Raw genomic sequence first — 23,614 nt, forward strand, 5'->3', positions numbered from 1 at the left:
CACAGAATGGTGTTTGTGGGCGCACCCCAACCACAGAATGGTGTTTGTGGGCGCACCCCAACCACAGAATGGTGTTTGTGGGCGCACCCCAACCACAGAATGGTGTTTGTGGGCGCACCCCAACCACAGAATGGTGTTTGTGGGCGCACCCCAACCACAGAATGGTGTTTGTGGGCGCACCCCAACCACAGAATGGTGTTTGTGGGCGTACCCCAACCACAGAATGGTGTTTGTGGGCGCACCCCAACCACAGAATGGTGTTTGTGGGCGTACCCCAACCACAGAATGGTGTTTGTGGGCGCACCCCAACCACAGAATGGTGTTTGTGGGCGCACCCCAACCACAGAATGGTGTTTGTGGGCGCACCCCAACCACAGAATGGTGTTTGTGGGCGCACCCCAACCACAGAATGGTGTTTGTGGGCGCACCCCAACCACAGAATGGTGTTTGTGGGCGCACCCCAACCACAGAATGGTGTTTGTGGGCGCACCCCAACCACAGAATGGTGTTTGTGGGCGCACCCCACAAAACTGGTGGAGGAATAATAATAGCATAAATAGGAAAGTATACCAGTTTAATTTGAGGACCAGGATGTTGACAGCTGTGCCATACAGATTTTAAAATAATTGGGAAGAGATTTTTGATGTACCGATTCCATGATACAGGGTGTATGAGTTGATATATAAAATGATGCAAGATTCAAGACTTAGTGCTTTTCAGCTAAAATGATTAGATAATTTTGTTGGTGGCAAGAATTCTTTGAATAATTGGGGCATTCAATCATCACAGCTCTGCAGAATCAATATACCATTTATTTTGGTATTGCCCTCAGGTCTCAGGTTCAGGAATTGCTGAAAATGCAGAACATTGATCTAAAATTGACTCTAGAAATAGTACTGTTGGGAGATCTGGAGAGGCTGGGTGAGTCAATTAGTAATATACTAATACTCTTAGTAAAAATATTTATTTTCAACTCTCAATCTGTGGATTCTATTCGATTAGCTAGATTGAAATGGTATGTTAAACATCCCAGCATAATTGAAAGATGTGTATGTATGTATGTATGTATGTATGTATGTATGTATGTATGTATGTATGTGTGTGTATATATATATATGGTGGGAGGGGCTGAGGGAAGCTGAGGGTTGGGATGTGGAATTGGAGACAAGTGGGGGTGAAGTTGCTGGGCGGGGGATAGAATGAAAGTCAAAGATAAAAGTTGAAAAAAAGTAAGTCAAAATGAAACATAACAAAAAGTATGTTTGAATGACACTGAGGGGCAGTGTTTTTACAGCTAATGCCGGTTTGCCTGAGGCTGATGCCGTGCAGGTGTTTGTGCACATGCATATACACACACACTCAGTCAAATACACACAGGTAAATAGTGCCATACATGCACTCCAACTTTGAGAGGCAGCTCTTGGGGAACTGTGGGGGGATCTTGGAGGGGTGGCGGTTGGGCTGATGGATTGCTGGCTCGGGTCCCTGTTTTTTGACCTTGTGGGAGATCTGTCGACGTGCCCTTGACCAGGGCGTTGACCCTGGTTGCTTCTGTGTGTCGCTCTGGATTGGGAGTCTGTTAGATGACTAATGTGATGTAGTTGTTGAGCGGCTTCACTGCAGGTATATTGTAAACATTCAATAAATTATTTATTTTGAAAAGAGTTAGGGTAAGGGATCAAATCAAAGTTTATTTGTCACGTGCGCTGAATACAATGCTTACTTACAGGATCTAACCAATAGTGCAAAAAAGGTATTAGGTGAACAATAGGTATGTAAAGAAATAAAACAACAGTAAAAAGACAGGCTATATACAGTAGTGAGGCTATATACATTAGCAAGGCTACATACAGGCACCGGTTAGTCAGGCAGTATGTACACATAGTTATGGTTAAAGTGACTACATACATGATGAACAGAGAGTAGCAGTAGTGTAAAAGAGGGGCTGTTGGGTGGTGGGTGGTGGGACACAATGCAGATCGCCTGGTTAGCCAATGTGCGGGAGCACTGGTTGGTCGGCCCAATTGAGGTAGTATGTACATGAATGTATAGTTAAAGTGACTATGCATAAATGATAAACAGAGAGCAGCAGCAGCATAAAAAGAGGGGTTGGGGGGGAGGCACACAATGCAAATAGTCCAGGTAGCCATTTGATTACCTGTTCAGAAGTCTTATTGCTTGGGGGTAAAAACTGTTGAGAAGCCTTTTTGTCCAAGACTTGGCACTCTGGTACCTCTTGCCATGCGGTAGGAGAGAGAACAGTCTATGACTGGGGTGGCTGGGGTCATTGACAATTTTTAGGGCCTTCCTCTGACACCGCCTGGTGTAGAGGTCCTGGATGGCAGGCAGCTTAGCCCCAGTGATGTACTGGGCCGTACCCACTACCCTCTGTAGTGCCTTGCATTCAGAGGCCGAGCAATCGCCGTACCAGGCAGTGATACCAGGCAGTGATGCCAACCAGTGCTCTCGATGTTGCAGCTGTAGAATTTTTTGAGGATCTCAGGACCCATGCCAAATCTTTTTAGTTTCCTGAGGGGGAATAGGCTTTGTCGTGCCCTCTTCATGGCTGTCTTGGTGTTTGGACCATTCTAGTTTGTTGTTGATGTGGACACCAAGGAATTTGAAACTCCACTAGAGCCCCGTCGATGAGAATGGGGGCGTGCTCGGTCCTCCTTTTCCTGAAGTCCACAATGATCTCCTTTGTCTTGGTTGCTTTGAGGGATAGGTTGTTATTCTGGCACCACCCGGCCAGGTCTCTGACCTCCTCCCTATAGGCCGTCTCGTCGCTGTCGGTGATCAGGCCTACCACTGTTGTGTTGTCTGCAAACTTAATGATGGTGTTGGAGTCGTGCCTGGCCATGCAGTTGTGGGTGAACAGGTAGTACAGGAGGGGACTGAGCACGCACCCATGGGGAGCTCCTGTGTTAAGGATCGGCAGATGTGTTGCTACCTACCCTCACCACCTGGGGGCGACCCATCAGGAAGTCCAGGATCCAGTTGCAAAGGGAGGTGTTTAGTCCCAGGATCCTTAGCTTAGTGATGAGCTTTGAGGGTACTATGGTGTTGAACACTGAGCTGTAGTCAATGAATAGCATTCTCACATAAGTGTTCCTTTTGTCCAGGTGGGAAAGGGCAGTGTGGAGTGCAATAGAGATCATCATCATCATCATGCATCATCTGTGGATCTGTTTGGGCGGTATGCAAATTGAAGTGGGTCTAGGGTTTCTTTGATAACGGTGTTGATATGAGCCATTACCAACCTTTCAAAGCACTTCATGGCTACGGACGTCTGTAGTCATTTAGGCAGGTTACCTTAGTGTTCTTGGACCAAGGGACTATTGTGGTCTGCTTGAAACATGTTGGTATTGCAGACTCAATCAGGGACATGTTGAACATGTCAGTGAAGACACTTGCCAGTTGGTCAGCACATGCCCGGAGCACGCGTCCTGGTAATCCTTCTGGCCCGCAGCCTTGTGTATGTTGACCTGTTTAAAGGTCTTACTTACGTCTGCTACGAAGAGCGTGATCACACTGTCATCCGGAACAGCTGATGCTCTCATGCATACCTCAGTGTTGCTTGCCTCGAAGCGAGCATAGAAGTGATTTAGCTCGTCTGGTAGGCTTGTGTCACTGGGAAGCTCGCGGCTGTGCTTCCCTTTGTAGTCTGTAATAGTTTGCAAGCCCTGCCACATAAGACAAGCGTTGGAGCCGGTGTAGTATGATTCAATCTTAGCCCTGTATTGACGCTTTGCATGTTTGATGGTTCATCGCAGGGCATAGCAGGATTTCTTGTAAGCTTCCGGGTTAGAGTCCCGCACCTTGAAAGCGGCAGCTCTACCCTTTAGCTCAGTGCAAATGTTGCCAGTAATCCAGCTTCTGGTTGGGGTATGTACCTACAGTCACTGTGGGGACGATGTCCTCGATGCACTTATTGATAAAGCCAGTGACTGATGTGGTGTACTCCTCAATGCCATCGGAAGAATCCCGGAACATGTTCCAGTCTGTGATAGCAAAACTGTCCTGTAGTTTAGCATCTGCTTCATCTGACCACTTTTTTATAGACCGAGTCACTGGTGCTTCCTGCTTTAATTTTAGCTTGTAAGAAGGAATCAGGAGGATAGAGTTGTGGTCGGATTTACCAAATGGAGGGCAAGGTAGAGCTTTGGACGCGTCTCTCTGTGTGGAGTACACGTGATCTAGAATTATTTTCCCTCTGGTTGCACATTTAACATGTTGATAGGAATTTGGTAGAACTTATTTAAGTTTCCCTGCATTAAAGTCTCCGGCCACTAGGAGCGCCGCCTGGGTGAGTGGTTTCCTGTTTGCTTATTTCCTTATACAGCTGACTGAGTGCGGTCTTAGTGCCAGAATCTGTCTGTGGTGGTAAATAAACAGCCACGAAAAGTATAGCTGAGAACTCTCTAGGCAAGTAGTGTGGTCTGCAATTTATCACAATATACTCTACTTCAGGCGAGCCTAATCTAGACTTCCTTAGATTTCGTGCACCAGCTGTTGTTTACAAATATACACAGACCGCCCCCCCTCGTCTTACCGGAGTGTGCTGTTCTATCTAGCCGGTGCAGCGTATATCCCGCAAGCTGAATATCCATGTCGTCATTCAGCCACGATTCCGTGAAACATAGGATATTACAGTTTTTTGATGTCCCGTTGGTATGATATTCGTGATCGTACCTCATCTAGTTTATTGTCCAATGATTGCAAGTTGGCGAGTAGTATTGACTGTAACGGCAGCTTTTCCACTCGCCTTCTCCGGGTCCTGACCAGGCATCCGGCTCTTTGTCCTCTGTACCTGCGTCGCTTCCTCTTGCAAATAACGGGGATGTCGGCCCTGTGGGGTGTTTGGAGAGGGTTAGTGTTAGTAGATATTTAGTTGAAATGTAGAGCATCAAATAAAGTGTTACCTAATAAAAATTTAGTTTTTTTTTAAATGGTCTGTTTGAGATACAAGTTTGAGGTGGGTCTTTTCTAATTGTTTTTTTCTCCAATTTATGCTTTGGCCACAAATACGAGTATAGGATGAGTCAACAACATTATTTTGGTTTGAGTTAACTGAATATGAACTTTTATAAGTGAGATTTTCACTGGACAGGTAGTTTACGGTTAGAGACAGAAGGCGTCTGCATGTTGTTGTGGCAATCTAGCTGTAATGCTTTAATGCACTGCCAGTGTTAGTGTCCATTCTGGCTTGAAGGCGAGCCTAGGAGGGTAATATTGTTAAAGGCAGGCCCTTAAGTACCTATTGCATCTGAAAGGAAATGGGAGTCAGGGGCAGGGCCCGTGTGCTTGAAGATATTACCAAAATACAGGATGGACCTTGGGTGCTTTTGTCTACTGGTGGACGTCTAGACCAGACTGAGCGCTCTGATCTGCCAATTCAGCACTGTACTGTAGTTTCCTCATTCCAGTAGACCTCCATTAGGCAGCCCATCCCCCTCGCTGATGTGCTGGAAGAGACTGTTGGAGCCATGTTTATTTGCTTAGACATTAGACTGGTATAGTTTTGGCAAACATTCTATTTTTATAAGCTTCTATAATCTGTCCTTCTGTATTTCCTCCATGTACATTAATTGGTTAGCCACACCAAATTGCTTGTCTAAGGTGGATAGTTGTGTCACTATGATGTCACGTTTGTCACTATGTGTACGATCGTTGCCACGGCACATGGTTTTACAGTAAGTCCTTTTTTGGCGCAGTCTTTCCCAAACGTCTCTCCTCTCCATGCCTCACATCATCCCGCCTTCTCCCCTCTTTTTTTATCTCGCTCCTCTATACAGTATAAACAAGTCATCCAGCAGAAGTAGGTCAGGTTTCTCCTCTCCCCTTTTCTTTTCCCATCCCTCTTCATCCCTCCCTCTCTCAACTGCTCTCTCCCTCCCCCGCTCTCAATCCCTCACACCAGCCCTCCCTCTCTTTATCCCTCTCTCTTGTTGTCCCTCTCTTCTGTCTCTCTCCATCTCCATCTCTTACCTCTGTTGTACAGGACAAAGATTATTTGTGAATGCCTACCATTAGACATAATGGGGTCCCTTTAGTAGCTGTGGTGCAGGTAATGTATCAGAATGTTGTATTCCTGCCATTAGCGTTCTCCGCTATGAGCTAGCACTCCATTAGGGAGATGACTGACTGGAGCTCCTGTCTAGTTAGAAGCTCCTTTAGCATGCTGCGGATATGGAATCCAAACAAAGCAGTCGTCAGTTCACAGCTTTCCAATGAGACGCGGGAGAGAGATTGTTTTCATTTTCTCCAATAAAATGTATTACTTACTTGTTGTCAGTTTTGGTGTACGGTAGCTGACTTACAGAAGGGGGGTCCACTTGTTGCGGTCAATAGCACTAAGTAGATTTTTGTTGCATTGTTAGCAACCTTTTTATGAGAAAAACATTCCTGTACACACACACACAACTGAATATCTCATGTAAATATCCCAGACTGGGATGGCTATATAATGTCTGTTATCTAACAGAGCAGTGGGGAATTTGTCTCTGAGAGGTTGATTTAACCACTATGACTCAGGGCCAACTGCATGCCGAGCTAATGCACTTTAAATTGGGCTCGTTCCACATTGTTTTCCTAGTGCTCTCCTAGCGCTTAGCAGCATTATGGCCCAGCAAAGGCCAGCCAGTGAGAAGACGTGTATTAACCATTTTGGAGCTGACAGTGAGCTGGCTCATACAGGATGTGCATCCCAAATAGCACCCTTATCCCCCCCCCCTAAATACGCGCTAGAATAATTTACTGTCCCATCAGGGAAGAACAGACAAGAGAGTAGTAGTAGTAGTGACTTGGGGTATACACTACCGTTCAAAAGTTTGGGGTCACTTAGAATGTCCTTGTTTTTCAAAGAAAAGCTCATTTTCTGTCCATTAAAATAACATCAAATTGATCAGAAATACAGTGTAGACATTAATGTTGTAAATGACTATTGTAGCTGGAATATCTATATAGGCGTACAGAGGCCCATAATCAGCAACCATCACTCCTGTGTTCCAATGGCACATTGTGTTAGCTAATCCAAGTGTATCATTTTAAAAGGCTAATTGATCATTAAGAAAACCCTTTTGCAATTACGTTAGCACAGCTGAAACTGTTGTTCTGATTAAAGAAACAATAAAACTGTCCTTCTTTAGAATAGTTTAGTATCTGGAGCATCAGCATTTGTGGCTTCAATTACAGGCTCAAAATGGCCAGAAGCAAAGCACTTTCTTCTGAAACTCGTCAGTCTATTCTTGTTCTGAGAAATGAAGGCGAGAAATTGAAGATCTCGTACAATGCTGTGTACTACCCCCTTCACAGAACAGCGCAAACTGGCCCTAACCAGAATAGAAAGAGGAGTGGGAGGCCCTGGTGCACAACTGATCAAGAGGACAAGTACCTTTTGAGTGTCTAGTTTGAGAAACAGATGCCTCACAAGTCCTCAACTGGCAGCCTCATTAAATAGTACCTGCAAAACGCCAGTTTCAATGTCAACAGTGAAGAGGCGACTCCGTTATCCTTATAGCTAACTATTATTATGAAAAGTACCGAACATGATATCGTGTTGCTGCTGTTAGCTACCGTTAGCTACTGACGTGATATTTATATATGTACCTGTGGCTAGCTACATAAAATGTAATGTCCGAATTTTAACGGGGAAACGTTGCCCTAGGGCCTAGTAGGCAGACATTGTCTCCCGCAATGTAAACAACGTTCTCACATAGCCAGCTACAATTTTCTCCTATGTCTGGGATTCAGCTAGCTAAAGTTAGCTTGTAACTTCGATAGCAATTAGCTAGGATACTGACATGACATTTAGCTATTCTGCAATTCTGACATTGCTTTATTATGTACACATACGTAAGTAAATGTATGTCACGTCAGCATCTAGCGGTCGGAGCTAGCTAGCTACCTAACTACTTTGCTAACTGTATCCCCACGGAAAGTGTAGGCTGGAAGTTTTACAGTTTACATTGTGTGAGGCAACCCGACTTCCCCGCTGCTTTCCCCAAAGGGTTCGCCTGATTTGAAAATGGGGTCATGAGACGGCTCTGAATAAAATACAAATGTGCCGCTAAGTTCATAGAACAGTTCATAGAATGCGGTTGTGATAAACAGAGTGCTTTCTGTTTTTCTCCTGCAAATGTGGCTCTGAATTTGAACCGGTTGGAGCCACTGTATTATGACCCCATTCCTGAAATCTAAGAATCTCAGGAACATGAGCTGCTCACAACCTGTGCAGGACAACATTAGAGCAGGCAGGACCACGCATAATCAGACTGTGGGGAAAAGCACCACATCATTGAAAGCAATTATCTACACAGAAGATCATACACAATTATTGCCTGGTGATCTTCTGATCTCTTCCCAATAACTTTCTAAATAATTTCAGTCACTTCAAACCATACTTCCTTCAGGTTGAAATACTGCCAAAGTACTGTCAGACTGATTTGTAATAACAGACTGTAATAGCCCAGAATAAAAAAGTTAACGTTGGCTGTTGATTGGGTTACCACTTACCAATAACTATTTTTATGTCAACACATTCTATAAGCATAGGGTAAAGTGTAAAAGGACATTGAATATTCCGTTTTAATCTAGCAAATGATGGTATGGATATGAAAGTGGTTCATGTAATGTGGTGCGTGCTGGTGGCAGGGAAGTCAGGCGCAGGAGAAAGAACTTGGTAAAAACGGAGCTGTTTAATAAACCTCAAAACCTCCGAAAACCAAAGTATACAAAATAACAAATAGAGGGTGCAAAACCCGTCGCACACCAGAATAACAATAAACACCTACATACAACAAACAATCTCCGACAAGGATATGAGGGGAAACAGGGGGGTAAATACACAACATGTAATTGATGGGATTGGAACCAGGTGTGTAGGAAGACTAGACAAAACCAATGGAAAATGGATCAACGATGGCGAACTGCCGAACACCGCCCGAACAAGGAGAGGGACCGACTTTGGCGGATGTCACGACAGTTCAGATGTATTGCAGCTCACATTTTGTTTGTCTGTCCATTTCTTTCTGCAGACAAGCTCCCAAAGCCACCCAGGATGTGTTCCCTAGGCATCCTGGGCCTCCTGGTGGATGTAAAGGACTACGCAGGCTGTAGCTCCACTCTGTTCCTATGGCCCAGATAGTCCCAGCCCCAACTGATAAAGCTCCTATAGGCCAGATACCTGTAATGAATCCCATGTCTTCTATTGGTCAAAGAGCCAATCACAGATAGACGTGTAGCCATTGTTCTTTGACAATTCCTACTACGTCTGTCAAAGAGCAGGGTTTAGCCAGTACATTTGTCAAATAGACTCAAGATTGTTCTGCAATGGGGACAAAAGTTATATATATTTGTTTTTCAGACAGTGTATTGGTTGAACCATGCCTTATAACCGATTAGTAGGAATTGTCAATGGGTAGGGGCAATGAGTCTATTTGTGATTGATTATGACTATTTGAAGACACATTTGTAGTGTGTGTAGTGTAGTGTGCTGTGGTCACCAATCATCCTCCCGGAGATCTATTCCCCAGTAAATTTCCACCCCAACCATCACATATAACAACAAATTCCGCCAAACAAGTTCTTGTTGAGAAGCTGAGGGTAATTGGATGTGTGCAATACTAAGTCCACCTTTCCTGTCACGGGAGGAGATTATAGTTGTGTATAGTAATGTCAGTGTTCGGGGAAGCTGGTGATGACCATGTAAATAAAGCCACTCCTTTTTTGTTCTCGATACCATCAATGACTACTTCGTTGCTGCTCTATACCTGCTACCTGATTATGTTTAGCTAAAACCCTCTTACTTTCACCATGAGCCCTTTTTCCTTTCACAGGAACACCTTCCCGAGCTTGAGCACATGTAAAACAATAACTGGAAAAGATGCTTTCATGCCATGATTTAGACTTTCATCATAACCTGGTTTACGATCTGTTTATTATGTTGTGATGATCTGATGAGACAACAACCTTTCATTGCAGTCTGATTTCTTTATTCACTTTCAACAGCAGAAACCATTCCAAAATGTGTAATTCAAGATTGTTTACTTGTTAGAAAAATTTTAATAAGTGTCCATTCTGTAAAATTCTGAAATAAGCGTTGAGATGCTACTGAAGATTATACCATATAGTCTGCCCTGTAGATGATCAGTAGTCTGCCCTGTATTCTGCCCTGTAGATGATCAGTAGTCTGCCCTGTAGATGATCAGTAGTCTGCTCTGTATTCTGTCCTGTAGATGATCAGTAGTCTGCCCTGTAGATGATCAGTAGTCTGCCCTGTAGATGATCAGTAGTCTGCCCTGTAGATGATCAGTAGTCTGCCCTGTAGATGATCAGTAGTCTGCCCTGTAGATGATGAATAGACGGCAGACAGGGTATAGTCCAGGATGGTCCACCTTGGAAGAAGGCTGTTCTGGTCCTGCGTCTTCTATTGCAAACAGTATAACAATGATATAGCAAATTAAGCATGCATGCCTTTAGTTTTGGTGACAAAACAAAGTAGCCTACACACTTGTGGAAGTTTGTCGCTTTCAGGGTCCAGCTCCAACTGACAGGTTGAATACCATGTGCATACATTTTTTTGAAGGGGTAAGGGGTGGGCTCTAGGTGATTCTATCAGCCATTCGGGGCTTAATGTAAATGTATCAAATTTGTATCCCCACACCTGTACAGTCTGACTGAGCATTTCAGTGATGGAGGCTCAGGGAAATAATTGATAAAAAATGAACACACACATTGATTTATTAGACATAAAATTGTAAATTAAGAACACTGCATCGGGGCTATAAGTGACTCTTAAATTGTGTTAAATCACAAAAATGTCCATATTCAGCATGTTTCTAGTCAAGAAGACCAAATATGTTTGTTTTGTAGGCCTAACATCTTATGTTTTTGGTCCCTCAGTATTTCCTCCTTCCTACCTTGTGTTAGTGTCTTTGGAACATCGAACATAGCTAGTGAGTCAAAAAAGAATCTGAAGATCTTGTGGCTCTTTTAAAGAACAAATGGCATATGTTATGGCCCCTCGTGTATCCTCTGCTATTGAAATGCGCTCCCCAAAGTCTTGACAAGGAGTGTGGAAAGTCTGCCTTCAAAGTTTCTCACCTCACAACAGGCGCCTTAATTACTCCCTCGTCTGCACTGAGCGGAGAGGGAAAACAGATTTTGTCTTGATTTATTTATGAACCGCCCGAACCGCTGCCTCTCTTTCTCCCTCTCAAACTCTCCCTCCATCTCTTTCTCTCTTTATTATTTCGGTCTCTCTCTATTGAGTCAGTTTGGGCTGCGGAGTGGTGGGGTAGGGGTAGCTAAGCTTTGAAGTTCCTCTGCATGGCGTTTCCATGGCAACGCCACTTAAACTTCAGCACTCATTGCACTGTGGTGCCACTCTTTTGAGACTGTTAGTAAACAACTGGCTCTGAATGTGTTTGTGGATATGCCTGTGGTAGACATAACGTCCCTAAGTGTCCGGGTTCTGATGTGTGCTGGACCACAGATGTTATAAGCCTAATAGCGTCTGGGCCAGACAAAACAGTGTGGGTTTGATTCCCACTGGAGCACCCATATATACGCACACACTAAGTCGCTTTAAATAAAAGTGGCTGTTAAATGGCATATATACCTGTGAAATGTATAGCCGATTGTAACAAAACAAGCATGCTCCCAGTTGATGTAAGATGGTGCCTAGGCCTAACTCGACCACTCTGCATCTATCATGATCTCCTTCACGTGTCTGCCTCACCTGTTGTCCATTGATTCTTGATCAATGACTGCGATAGTGTCAACCCAGTGTCATGAGCTCAGACTGATAGGGGTTGTTACACTAACTATCTCCCAATTTGTCTCTGTCTGTCCCTAACAGAAAGCGTACTGTGGCCACTGCAGTGAAAGGATATGGGGGCTGGGGAGGCAGGGCTACAAGTGTATCAACTGCAAACTGCTGGTCCATAAGCGCTGTCACACACTTGTCCCTCTGACCTGCCAAAGGCATATGGTGAGTACCATAGATATAGTATCTCATGACGGATTGGACAGTACTCTGCCCAATCCGTCATGTTAAAGCATCGGAACCACATGATTTATAGAGCCTTCATAAGCACTATATATAGACACTTCACAAATGGCATTGGAAAAGGCATAATGGTGAGCTTATAATTGATTTATAGAGCATTCACAGTGTTCATAAGCATTTCACCAACTTCAGTGAATTTTTGAGGGGGGAAAGGGGGGTACTATTCAACTGCATTAGGGTGAAACTAAGTTTCGCATTTTAATTATTCAACTTTTGAGTAAAATAAGATTACATTCAGGAATAAAATGGTGAACTATGAACACATCTAAATGAAACATTACTATTTGAAGTACTGGTGTATATTTGTAACCGAGTAAATTCTGTTCTGAATGAGCGTGAATCGAACTAGCAATTAACCCTTTTGTACAACACATATATAACTCAAAGCCAACCTTCTTTGTCAACAGAGCAAAAGACTGGTCTGTTATTTCATGAGAAACAGTTGGCTTTAGTTCTCAATATCCTCCAGCTAACATGCTATGGGCGAGTTTCACATCCATTATCTTTAGATATAGGCTGCATCCAAAATGGCACCCTATTCCCTATGTAATGCACTATTTTTGACCAGAACTGGGCCCTGTTCAAAATAAGTGCACTATATAGGGAACAGGGTGCCATTTGGGATGCAGCCATACTGCAGTGTACTGTATACTGAGACATCATGAGGTTGATCTCTAGTGACAGACGGTTAACATACAGAATCTAAGGGGTCCTTGCAATCAGCCCGTTTGGCATTTAGACTAAAGCAAACCCGGTGCCTGAAAACCCAGGGCAATAGTCAACCAATGTCCACTTTAGTAGATCTCTATGCTGTGTTTTGTTTCTTCATGTAATCTGACGATTGTCTATCAACAAACATTTTGATCCCAGTTGAAATGGCACATGAGATTTCCCTGTTGATTAGATAGCGAGGTGAGCCTCATGGTTAGAACTGCATAAAATACATTTTAAGTGCTTTGTTGTGAGACATATGCAGACTTCTCAACTTCTGTGGTCTTTTGTTAAAAAGTTGAATCTATGTGCCTAAGATGTTTGTCACCGTGGAACACCTCTTAAAATAAATCCCCTTCTTCCCAGTGTCTCCAAGGACCTAGTCATGATTAGCTTGATGCTCTTTGTCAGCCTCAACCATGTGAGGCTATTTGCCTGTCTTCTCTTGGCAGGAGCCAGTCATGCCATCACAGGAGCCCCCTTTAGATGAGAAGAGTGAAGAGGTGGACCTCCTCCCTCAAGACACAGAGGATACAGATGGAAGTAAGTTCCTATAAAACAATATAGACTTAAAGATGCAGTAAGTCATGTTAGAAGCAAGCAGATTCATTACTTAAAAACAACCGCTGCATATTCCAATAAAACTACATTACTTTCCTTGCTTACAGTTTTGTGGGTCAGAGTGCAGTATTTATTTAGATTCATAGCACAAACATTTGTTAGCATGTTTCTCACACTGGCTTTAGCCACGGAGGGGGAGGGAGCAGGCCTATGCTGGCAAGTGCATAGGGGTTGCCTAGCAACATATGCCTCGGAGGGAGCCAACTTCTGCATTGTGCAACAAATTCCCGTGATTTGCGAATCGGTTCAGACAGAACAGCTATTGCGACAGCTAAAATGGCTTTGAAAGAAATATGTAGGGAGAAGCATCTAACAACTAACTATTTACATATAATATACATTTTGGCACATTTGTGAACAAAATTCTTACTTACTCAACCTTTAATATGTGATGTAGTCAAATAAAATTAGCCTTGAGACCACTCAAGACCACAAAAGTGCAGGCTTGGTCTCATTGTCTTGATACATTGGGCCTGGGCCTGTATGTAAAAAAGGTTCTCAGAGTAGCAGTGCTGATCTTTCTTATTCCTTATGAAAAGGCAAAACTGATCCTAAATCAGCACTCCTACCATGAGACACTTTGTGAACACTCATTTCAAAGGCTTTAAAAGGCACTATTCAATGAAAACCAATAACTAGCCATGGAACAGTGAAAGAGCATGTTTGAATCAGTATGCCTTTGTTGTTTACACACTGATCAGAAAGTTGCATGTGCTATTCTGCACAGCACAATTTGTAAAATAATAAGAAAAAAAATATATTTCTAAGTGTGTGATTTTTACCCCAGTTGTTTCTACCAGAAGCAGCACCTTGAACAAGATGCACTGCTGTGCACAGGGCCTTCCTTGTTTTTGTGCACTGGTTCTCTATCAGGGTTAGTGTGAAGGTTGGACACCCAGTAGGTGGTCAATCATCCAGCAGCAGACTAGACAGTAGGTTGTACAATAGTATAGTACAATAATAATTAGATTTGGGCAGTGGCAAGAAAAATCTGAACCTCACTCTGAACAGCATTGGGCCCTCTGCTGGTCACAAGGGTGAACTATAGGTCCCACAATGCTCCTTTGAGAGGAGGCAAGGAATCAAGGAAAGATTCATTGAGAAGGAGTCAACGGGAGAATCTCAATTGCATTTCCTTGATTCCTCACATCCTCTCTCTTTGCCTCAATCTCAAAACCCATTGGATGAGAAGGTGAGAGGTCCCTTCTCACCCAATGGATAAGGATCTTCTCAAAATGATCTTGGACCTTCTTCTCCAATACGGTTGAAGAGACGAGGAGATAGAATGCAATGAGTGGCGGAAAGACGATTCGAGATAGAGCCATGGATTCTTGTGGAACACCCTATTTAAATGGAAATGTCTGTAGACTATAGAGATCTCTAAGGTTTTTAATCCGCAGTCCACTCTAGGTAGGACTGCATTAAAGCTTAGGTAACAAGTTATTTCTCTCTTGTCTTCAGTACCTTTCCTACCACACAATTGCAAGATGGACAAAGTTGAAGAGGACTCCGAGGTGAGTTTATTCAGACACAGTAAATAAGGCATTCTTATAATAAATATGCTTATCATATCAACATGTGCATGACACTAGCTCTATCTATGACCATAACGCTTCCCTCAAGCCTGACAGGAACCTTTGGGTCGAAACGCTACACTAAATACACTGCAGGACCTTTCAACAGTGTACGGTTATCTACAGTGAGTGCCACAAGTATTGGGACAGTGACACATTTTTGTTGTTTTGGCTCTGTTACAGTTAATTATTTGGTCCCATATTCATAGCATGCAATGATTACATCAAGCTTGTGACTCTACAAACTTGTTAGATGCATTTGCTGTTTGTTTTGGTTGTGTTTCATATTATTTTGTGCCCAATAGAAATGAATGGTAAGTAATGTATTGGCGGACTTTTATTGTAAATAAGAATAGAATATGTTTCTAAACACTTCTACATTAATGTGGATGCTACCATGATTACGGATAGTCCTGAATGAATCTTGAATAATGATGAGTGAGAAAGCTAAACACATAAATGTCATACTCCAAAGACATGCTAACCTCTCACCATTACAATAACAGGGGAGGTTAGCATTTTATATAATGCCCCCAAGACATGCTAACCTCTCACTATTACAATAACAGGGGAGGTTAGCATTTTATATCATCCCCCCAAGACATGCTAACCTCTCACCATTACAATAACAGGGGAGGTTAGCATTTTATATAATGCCCCCAAGACATGCTATCCTCTCACCATTACAATAACAGGGGAGGTTAGCATTTTATATCATCCCCCCAAGACATGCTAACCTCTCACTAATACAATAACAGGGGAGGTTAGCATTTTATATCATACCCCCAAGACATGCTAACCTCTCACTATTACAATACCAGGGGAGGTTAGCATTTTATATCATACCCCCAAGACATGCTAACCTCTCACTATTACAATAACAGGGGAGGTTAGCATTTTATATCATACCCCCAAGACATGCTAACCTCTCACTATTACAATAACAGGGGAGGTTAGCATTTTATATCATACCCCCAAGACATGCTAACCTCTCACTATTACAATACCAGGGGAGGTTAGCATTTTATATCATACCCCCAAGACATGCTATCCTCTCACCATTACAATACCAGGGGAGGTTAGCATTTTATATCATACCCCCAAGACATGCTAACCTCTCACTATTACAATACCAGGGGAGGTTAGCATTTTATATCATACCCCCAAGACATGCTAACCTCTCACTATTACAATACCAGGGGAGGTTAGCATTTTATATCATACCCCCAAGACATGCTAACCTCTCACTATTACAATACCAGGGGAGGTTAGCATTTTATATCATCCCCCCAAGACATGCTAACCTCTCACTATTACAATACCAGGGGAGGTTAGCATTTTATATCATACCCCCAAGACATGCTAACCTCTCACTAATACAATACCAGGGGAGGTTAGCATTTTATATCATACCCCCAAGACATGCTAACCTCTCACTATTACAATACCAGGGGAGGTTAGCATTTTATATCATACCCCCAAGACATGCTAACCTCTCACTAATACAATACCAGGGGAGGTTAGCATTTTATATCATACCCCCAAGACATGCTAACCTCTCACTAATACAATACCAGGGGAGGTTAGCATTTTTTTTAAATGTAGAAGTGTTTAGAAACATTTTCTATTTTTATTTACATTAAGTGTCTCCTAAATGACACAATACATTATGTACCATTCATTTCTATTGGGCACAAAATAATCTGAAACATAACCAAAACAACAAATTATCATTACGTGCTAGGTATACCAAATACCTAACATTTTACTACTTTAATATACATAAATTAAATCTTTTTGGTCCCCTAAAATGGGGCGACTATGTACAAAACATGCTGTAATTTCTAAACGGTTCACCCAATATGGATGAAAATACCCTCAAATGAAAGCTGACAGTCTGCACATTAAGTTCATAGTCATTGTATAATTTCAAATCCAAAGTGCTGGAATACAGAGCCTAAACAACAACAAAATGATCACTGGCCAAATACTTTTGAGCTCACTGTATGTCTCTTTCACTAATGTTTCTCTCCCATCCAAACCTCCTTTACAGGATATCAAAGCGGTGGTAGATGGGATCGAAGGCATCAAGATCTCCCAGGGGCTGGCGCTGGGCTTGGGGGACTTCGACCTGATCCGGGTGATCGGCCGTGGCAGCTACGCCAAGGTGCTGCTGGTGCGACTCAAGAAGAACGAACAGATATACGCCATGAAGGTGGTCAAGAAGGAACTGGTGCACGACGACGAGGTGAGAGGGAGGAGGAGGAGGAGAGGGAGGGAAAGAGGGGAAGGGAGAGAGAAACGGGGAGAGGAGGAAAAGGGAGGCAGAGAGATGGATCTGTAGAGTAGGCAGGGAGAAGTCAATGGACGTGCAGTGGTGAAATAGGAAGACGAGAGGATCTTGGGGCGGAAAAGGACAGAAAAAAAGATGAGGAGGAGTGAAGTAGGGAGGAGTAAACAGAAGGGTGATGAAAGGGAGAGAGATGGGGTGAAATAAGTCATTAAAGTAAGGAGGAAATGGTGCGGTATGAAAGGATAGGAAGATGGGGAGATGAAATGAGGGGGGAGAGAGGTAAAGGAGTAGAGCGGGAAGAGAGAAAGATGGGTAGAGACGAGAGTAATTGAGAGATGTTATAGTTTCCACCTCTAGGTGGGGCTATGGTATTGCTATTAGACATAACACACCAGATTAATGACAGAACTACTACAGAGGGAGAGGATAGACATTTTGGATTGATTGTCCTCTGATGATAGTAATGTGATCATTGAGCTCTGAGTTCTTCACTTTTCAATGGACAACTAAGAGATGGATGTAACAACATTGCCAAAATGACCCACGTAGAAAGGACCATTCCTTCTATTGCCACTCAACATATCATACATTTCTCCCGCTCCCTGCTTATCTTACATAGTATGGCCGTTCAGAGCTTTGTAGATCTCTCTTTGTAGATCTCTCTCTTTGTAGATCTCTCTCTTTGTAGATCTCTCTCTTTGTAGATCTCTCTCTTTGTAGATCTCTCTCTTTGTAGATCTCTCTCTTTGTAGATCTCTCTCTTTGTAGATCTCTCTCTTTGTAGATCTCTCTCTTTGTAGATCTCTCTCAATGTTTTTAGTGGATATCACACCGTATATTATAGATTCTATACATGTATAAATGCATTCATGCATATAGTGGCAAGAAAAAGTATGTGAAGCCTTTGAAATGACCTGGATTTCTGCATAAATTTGACATAACATTTGATCTGATCTCTAAGTCACAACAATAGACAAATATAGTGTTCTTAAACTAATAACACACAAATTATTGTATTTTTCTTGTCTATATTGAATACATCATTTAAGCATTCACATTGTAGGTTGGGGAAAGTATGTGAACCCCTAGGCTAATGACTTCTCCAAAAGCTAATTGGAGTCAGGAGTCAACTAACCTGGAGTCGAAGCAATGAGACTAGATTTGAGATTTTGGTTAGAGCTGCCCTGCCCATAAACACTCACAAAATTTCGAACAAAATAGATCTCAGAAGACCTAAGATTACGAATTGTTGCCTTGCATGAAGCTGGAAAGGGTTACAACAGTACGTTAAGACAAAATTTCAGCACTGTTGCTATTCTCCCTATGAGTGTCCATCCTACAAAGATGACTACAAGAGCACAGCACAGAATGCTCAATGTTAAGAAGAATCCTAGTGTCAGCTAAAGACTTACAGAAATCTCTGGAAGATGCTAACATCTACAGTTGAAGTCGGAAGTTTACATACACTTGGTTTGGAGTAATTAAAACTCATTTTTCAACCATTCCACACATTTTCCAACAATTGTTGTACTTTTCCAACAACAGTGGGTCAGAAGTTTACATACACTAAGATGACTTGTGCCTTTAAACAGCTTGAAAATTTCCAGAGAATGTCATGGCTTTAGAAGCTTCTGATAGGCTAATTGGAGATGTACCTGTGGATGTATTCAAGGCCTACCTTCAAACTTAGTGCCTCTTTGCTTGACATCATGGGAAAATCAAAAGAAATCAGCCAAGACCTCAGAAAAAAATTGTAGACCTACACAAGTCTGGTTCATCCTTGAGAGCAATTTCCAAACACCTGAAGGTACCACGTTCATCTGTACAAACAATAGTACACAAGTATAAAAACCATGGGACCACGCAGCCATCATACCACTCAGGAAGGAGACGCATTCTGTCTCCTAGAGATGAACGTACTTTGGTGCAAAAAGTGCAAATCAATCCCAGAACAGAAGCAGAAGTCAATTTCAGGGGATGAGAGACATAAATCAAATCACATTTTATTGGTCACATAGATGTTAATGCGATTGTAGCAAAATGCTTGTGCTTCTAGTTACGACAGTGCAGTAATATCTAACAAGTAATCTAAACATTTTCCCAACAACTACCTAATACACACAAATCTAAAGGGGTGAATGAGAATATGTACATATAAGTACGTGGATGAGAGATGGCCGAGCGGCAAGGTGCAATAGATGGTATAAAATACAGTATATACATGTGAAGTAAGATATGTAAACATTATTAAAGTGCCATTATTTAAAGTGACTAGTGATCCATTTATTAAAGTGGTCAGTGATTGGGTCTCAGTGTAGGCAGCAGCCTCTCTTAGTTAGTGATTGCTGTTTAGCAGTCTGATGGCCTTGAGATAGAAGCTGTTTTTCAGTCTCTTGGTCCCAGCTTTGATGCACCAGTACTGACCTCGCCTTCTGGAGGGTAGTGGTGTGAATAGGCAGTGGCTCGGGTGGTCTGTGGACCTGTTGGGGCTGTATGCAAACTGAAGTGGCCGCTAAGGTGGAGGGGATATGATCCTTGACTAGTCTCTCAAAGCACTTCATGATGACAGAAGTGAGTGCTACGGGGCAGTAGTCATTTAGTTCAGTTATCTTTGCCTTCTTGGGTACAGGAACAATGGTAGCCATCTTAAAGCATGTGGGGACAACAGACTGGGATATGGAGTGATTAAATATGTCCTTATACAGCAAGCTGGTCTGCGCATGCTCTGAGGACGCAGCTAGGGTGCCGTCTGGGCCAGCAGCCTTTAACACGTTTAAATGTTTTACTCACGTCGGCCACGGAGAAGGAGAAGGGGAGGGGGCGCAGTCCTTCCTAGCGGGCCGCGACTTTGGCACTGTATTATCCTCAAAGCTGGCAAAGAAAGTGTTTAGTTTGTCTGGAAGCGTGACGTCGGTGTCCGTGATGTGGCTGGTTTTCTTTTTGTAGTCCGTGATTTCCTGTATACCCTTCCACATACGTCTGAATTGCGAATCCAGAAAGACCAAGGGGAGTGTTTACATGTTTAAAGGGGTCAGCCATGTTTGAGGCCTGATGATGAACTGAATGGGTATTTAGCCTCAGTTTGGCCTAGTCAGCCCCTCAGCTTGGCATACTGTCTCTGTCCCTCTCAGGGCAGCCAAGGCTACCAGCCAGGGTAGCCAAGGCCAGGCTTTTAGAAATTAGCAGAAAAATATCTGCCCAGCTAAAGCCAGACAGGTTGCTATTCTTATAGCTATATAACCTAGAGGGCAAACCTCTTATCTTTGCCATTGATCCATGGAGACGGAGAGACGGCACACCTCTGATCTTTGCCATTGATCCATAGAGATGGATAGAGGGCACACTGATCAACAATTGCTATTGATCGCTTCTGTGACGATGCCAGAACCACTGAGGACTATCTCCGTTTTATATTAGTGAATTATTTAATTGTCTACTTCTATGAGTAGATTGGGGGTTTGTAAACAACAGGCATAAAGTCATAGAGCTGGATAGAGAGTGCAGAGAACCACCCATCCAAAGACTTTAGTCAGAAGGAGTATAAGTTCACGGCCTAGAAAAAGCAACAGATGTTTGTCTTCCTGGTGCAATCGCAGGCAGAGCTCTGTAATCTGCTCACTGTCTGTCAACTCTGGCTTGGGCTCGGAAATGAAAGTGCTCTGATTTCTAAAGCTTTCTGTGTGTGAACGTGTGTTTGTTTGAGAGAAAGATTTATTGTGCATAGGGTATGACTTAGTCTACACTACAACAGGTTACTGAGTTGTTTGTGAAGCTTAGAGTGGAGCTCCTCATTTTACACGTTACATCTAGGTGGTCATTATGGGGTTGGAAATGGTTTCCTTTAAATGCAGTGTTTAGTGTGATGTTTATGCATGTGTTGTTTGCCTATTTTTACTCCTTCATTTGTCAGAGTAAGAGAACATAAGGTGCCTATTTCTCTAACTAGTGCTCTTATTTGTGATTGTGGCTCTTGGTTTCCCCTCTGCATTAGATCATAGTCCAGTATTACAACTACAAATTAATGATGTACCATGTAGACACTGAAAGGTGTATGTTTCTTAATTTGTTTGTCTTTGAGATACTTATTTATACCATATTTTCCATGTCCTTAATTCATTGCCTCTGCCAGGAGGATGGCACTTGGCCACAAGTGGATATTCTAGCAAGACAATAACCCCAAGCACACATCAAAATATACAAAGAAATTATTAAATGACCACAAAATCAACATTTTGCAATGGCCATCTCTGAATTGAAGAGGGCAGTCCATAAGTGCAGACGAAGGATCTGGAAAGATTCTGTAAGACTCCTCCCAACGTGTTCTCATATAACATTTTAGAAAAATGCTCACTGTCGCTATCCTCGCAAGTGGAGGGTGCTAGAGTATTGGAAACAGGGTTGCCAATCATTTTGACCCCCATATTTTACATTTTTTTGTACTTTCTCTGAGTATTAGTATAAAAATATATAATTTCCCAAAATTTTGGAGCATACAATATAGATCAGTATTTGTATTATATCTTTTCTACGGTCTTTTTTTCTCATCTTTATCAAGGATTCCACTACTTATGGAGCAGACTGTATTTTCCATGACTTAAGTGTTAGGCTTTCTGTTATGCCTTCTATTTTTATCTGAAAGAAGACGTCCTGATCTAACTTGGATCAATTTACTAGTAAATTTACTCTGTCTTTCCTTGTTTATTAAATGTAGTCGAATCTAAAGGGTTAATACCAATAGAGTAGAAATCCAGTGGGTTGAATAAAAAGTGGCTTAGAGAAAAAGTGGCAATGAGAAAAGAAAATGGCTGCTTTGTGTCTTAATGTTCCACTACTTCTTCCTCTGGGGAACTGATTTGACTGCACATGGACATGAAAGGATGCTAATACTGTATACAGTATGTTTACAAAGGCTGTCGTACATGGCATCATGCATCTCGGTCTGTTTGTTTGTTGAGCAGCTCGTCCACGATGATTATTTACATGACAAAATTGTTGCTAATGTTTTTTGTCTTTTTCTCTGTCTCTCTCTTTGTGTGTTTCCCTTGCAGGACATTGACTGGGTGCAGACAGAGAAGCACGTGTTTGAGCAGGCGTCTACCAATCCGTTCTTAGTGGGCCTTCACTCTTGCTTTCAGACAGAGAGCCGGTAAGAGGCAGACAGAGAATGAGTTCTGAATGACTTACACTTAGGTTAAATAGAGGTGAAATGAATCCATTTCTCTACAATTGTTCCACTGGCCTTGGAACTAGGCAACTGAATTGCTCACCATTCATTATGTGAAGTAAGAAACTATGGAGCTGTGGCTTCTGGGAAAAGTGACACATTCAATGACAGACTTCTCATTGTAAGTAAAGAAATGTATAGTTGTAGTCAATTAGAGGCAGGCTATGAGAGCCTTTACCATAAGACCATGAACCATGACTTAAAGTGAAACCAAATGTTTGTTTTTTTAACGAAGAACTTTAAAATCATATTTAGCCAGATACTGGGCATTCAATTTGACATGCAGCCTTCAGTTGGCCAATGATGATAATACTAGCTATTGTTTTGGAAAATGGCAATCTTGGTAAGAGGGCCATTCAGGCTGCATTCAAACTCCAAGACTGATTGTTTACCAATGCCTTCTCCTCTCCCATTTCTTCTGATTGTAGGTTATTTCTCGTGATCGAGTACGTCAACGGAGGGGATCTGATGTTTCATATGCAACGGCAACGGAAACTACCAGAAGAACACGCAAGGTAAACCAGCAACATCCTCCTGCTCCTCTGATACTTCAAAAGCATACGGATAGAACCCTCAATCATGGCTCTCTGCCATTTCCTTTAACCTATAAACTTATCCGTTTATTTTAAGGATGAATAGGCCGTATTAACGTCCCAATATGATAGGCAATATTGTATTTTTCAGGAAAGCACACCAGAGGTAGAGAAATCACGGGCATTTAGCCCACCACGTCTCACTATGCCAATTGTGAGGTGGAGAATGTAAATATTGAAAAGAAATCACCTATTCGTTAGAAACTCCTTCCTGTGTAATATACATAATACCATATACTGTATGTGGGCCTCAGGCTGTTTTCTACATTGTGCGAAGGTCCGAATGGAACTGTAAGTTGGACAAACGGTGTCACCGAGTCTGGGTGCCGGGAATTCTCTGAACGAGGATAAGCATGCCTGAATAAATCTTCTTCTTTTCTTTCAGATTCTATGCTGCTGAAATTTGTATCGCTCTGAATTTCCTGCATGAAAAGGGAATCCTCTACCGAGATTTGAAACTGGACAACGTCCTCTTGGATCACGAGGGACACATCAAGCTGACAGACTACGGGATGTGCAAGGTGAGAC

The 23,614-nt window shown here is 42.5% G+C and overlaps 1 protein-coding gene across 3 annotated transcripts in view; it reads left to right on the forward strand.

Annotated features, from left to right (window-relative positions):
• Positions 1-23,614, forward strand: part of LOC109869631 (protein kinase C zeta type) — a 154,765-nt gene that overhangs the window by 83,436 nt on the left and 47,715 nt on the right. For all 3 annotated transcript variants that reach the window (XM_020459894.2, XM_031803848.1, XM_031803847.1), the window contains 7 exons: positions 11,861-11,992; positions 13,234-13,324; positions 14,864-14,916; positions 17,030-17,224; positions 22,318-22,415; positions 22,922-23,008; positions 23,472-23,607. In XM_020459894.2, the coding sequence (XP_020315483.2) occupies positions 11,861-11,992; positions 13,234-13,324; positions 14,864-14,916; positions 17,030-17,224; positions 22,318-22,415; positions 22,922-23,008; positions 23,472-23,607 (792 nt within the window). The remainder of the gene's footprint in view (positions 1-11,860; positions 11,993-13,233; positions 13,325-14,863; positions 14,917-17,029; positions 17,225-22,317; positions 22,416-22,921; positions 23,009-23,471; positions 23,608-23,614) is intronic.

Source organism: Oncorhynchus kisutch, linkage group LG24 (genome assembly GCF_002021735.2).
Source record: "Oncorhynchus kisutch isolate 150728-3 linkage group LG24, Okis_V2, whole genome shotgun sequence".
In the NCBI taxonomy this organism is placed as follows: Eukaryota; Metazoa; Chordata; class Actinopteri; order Salmoniformes; family Salmonidae; genus Oncorhynchus; species Oncorhynchus kisutch.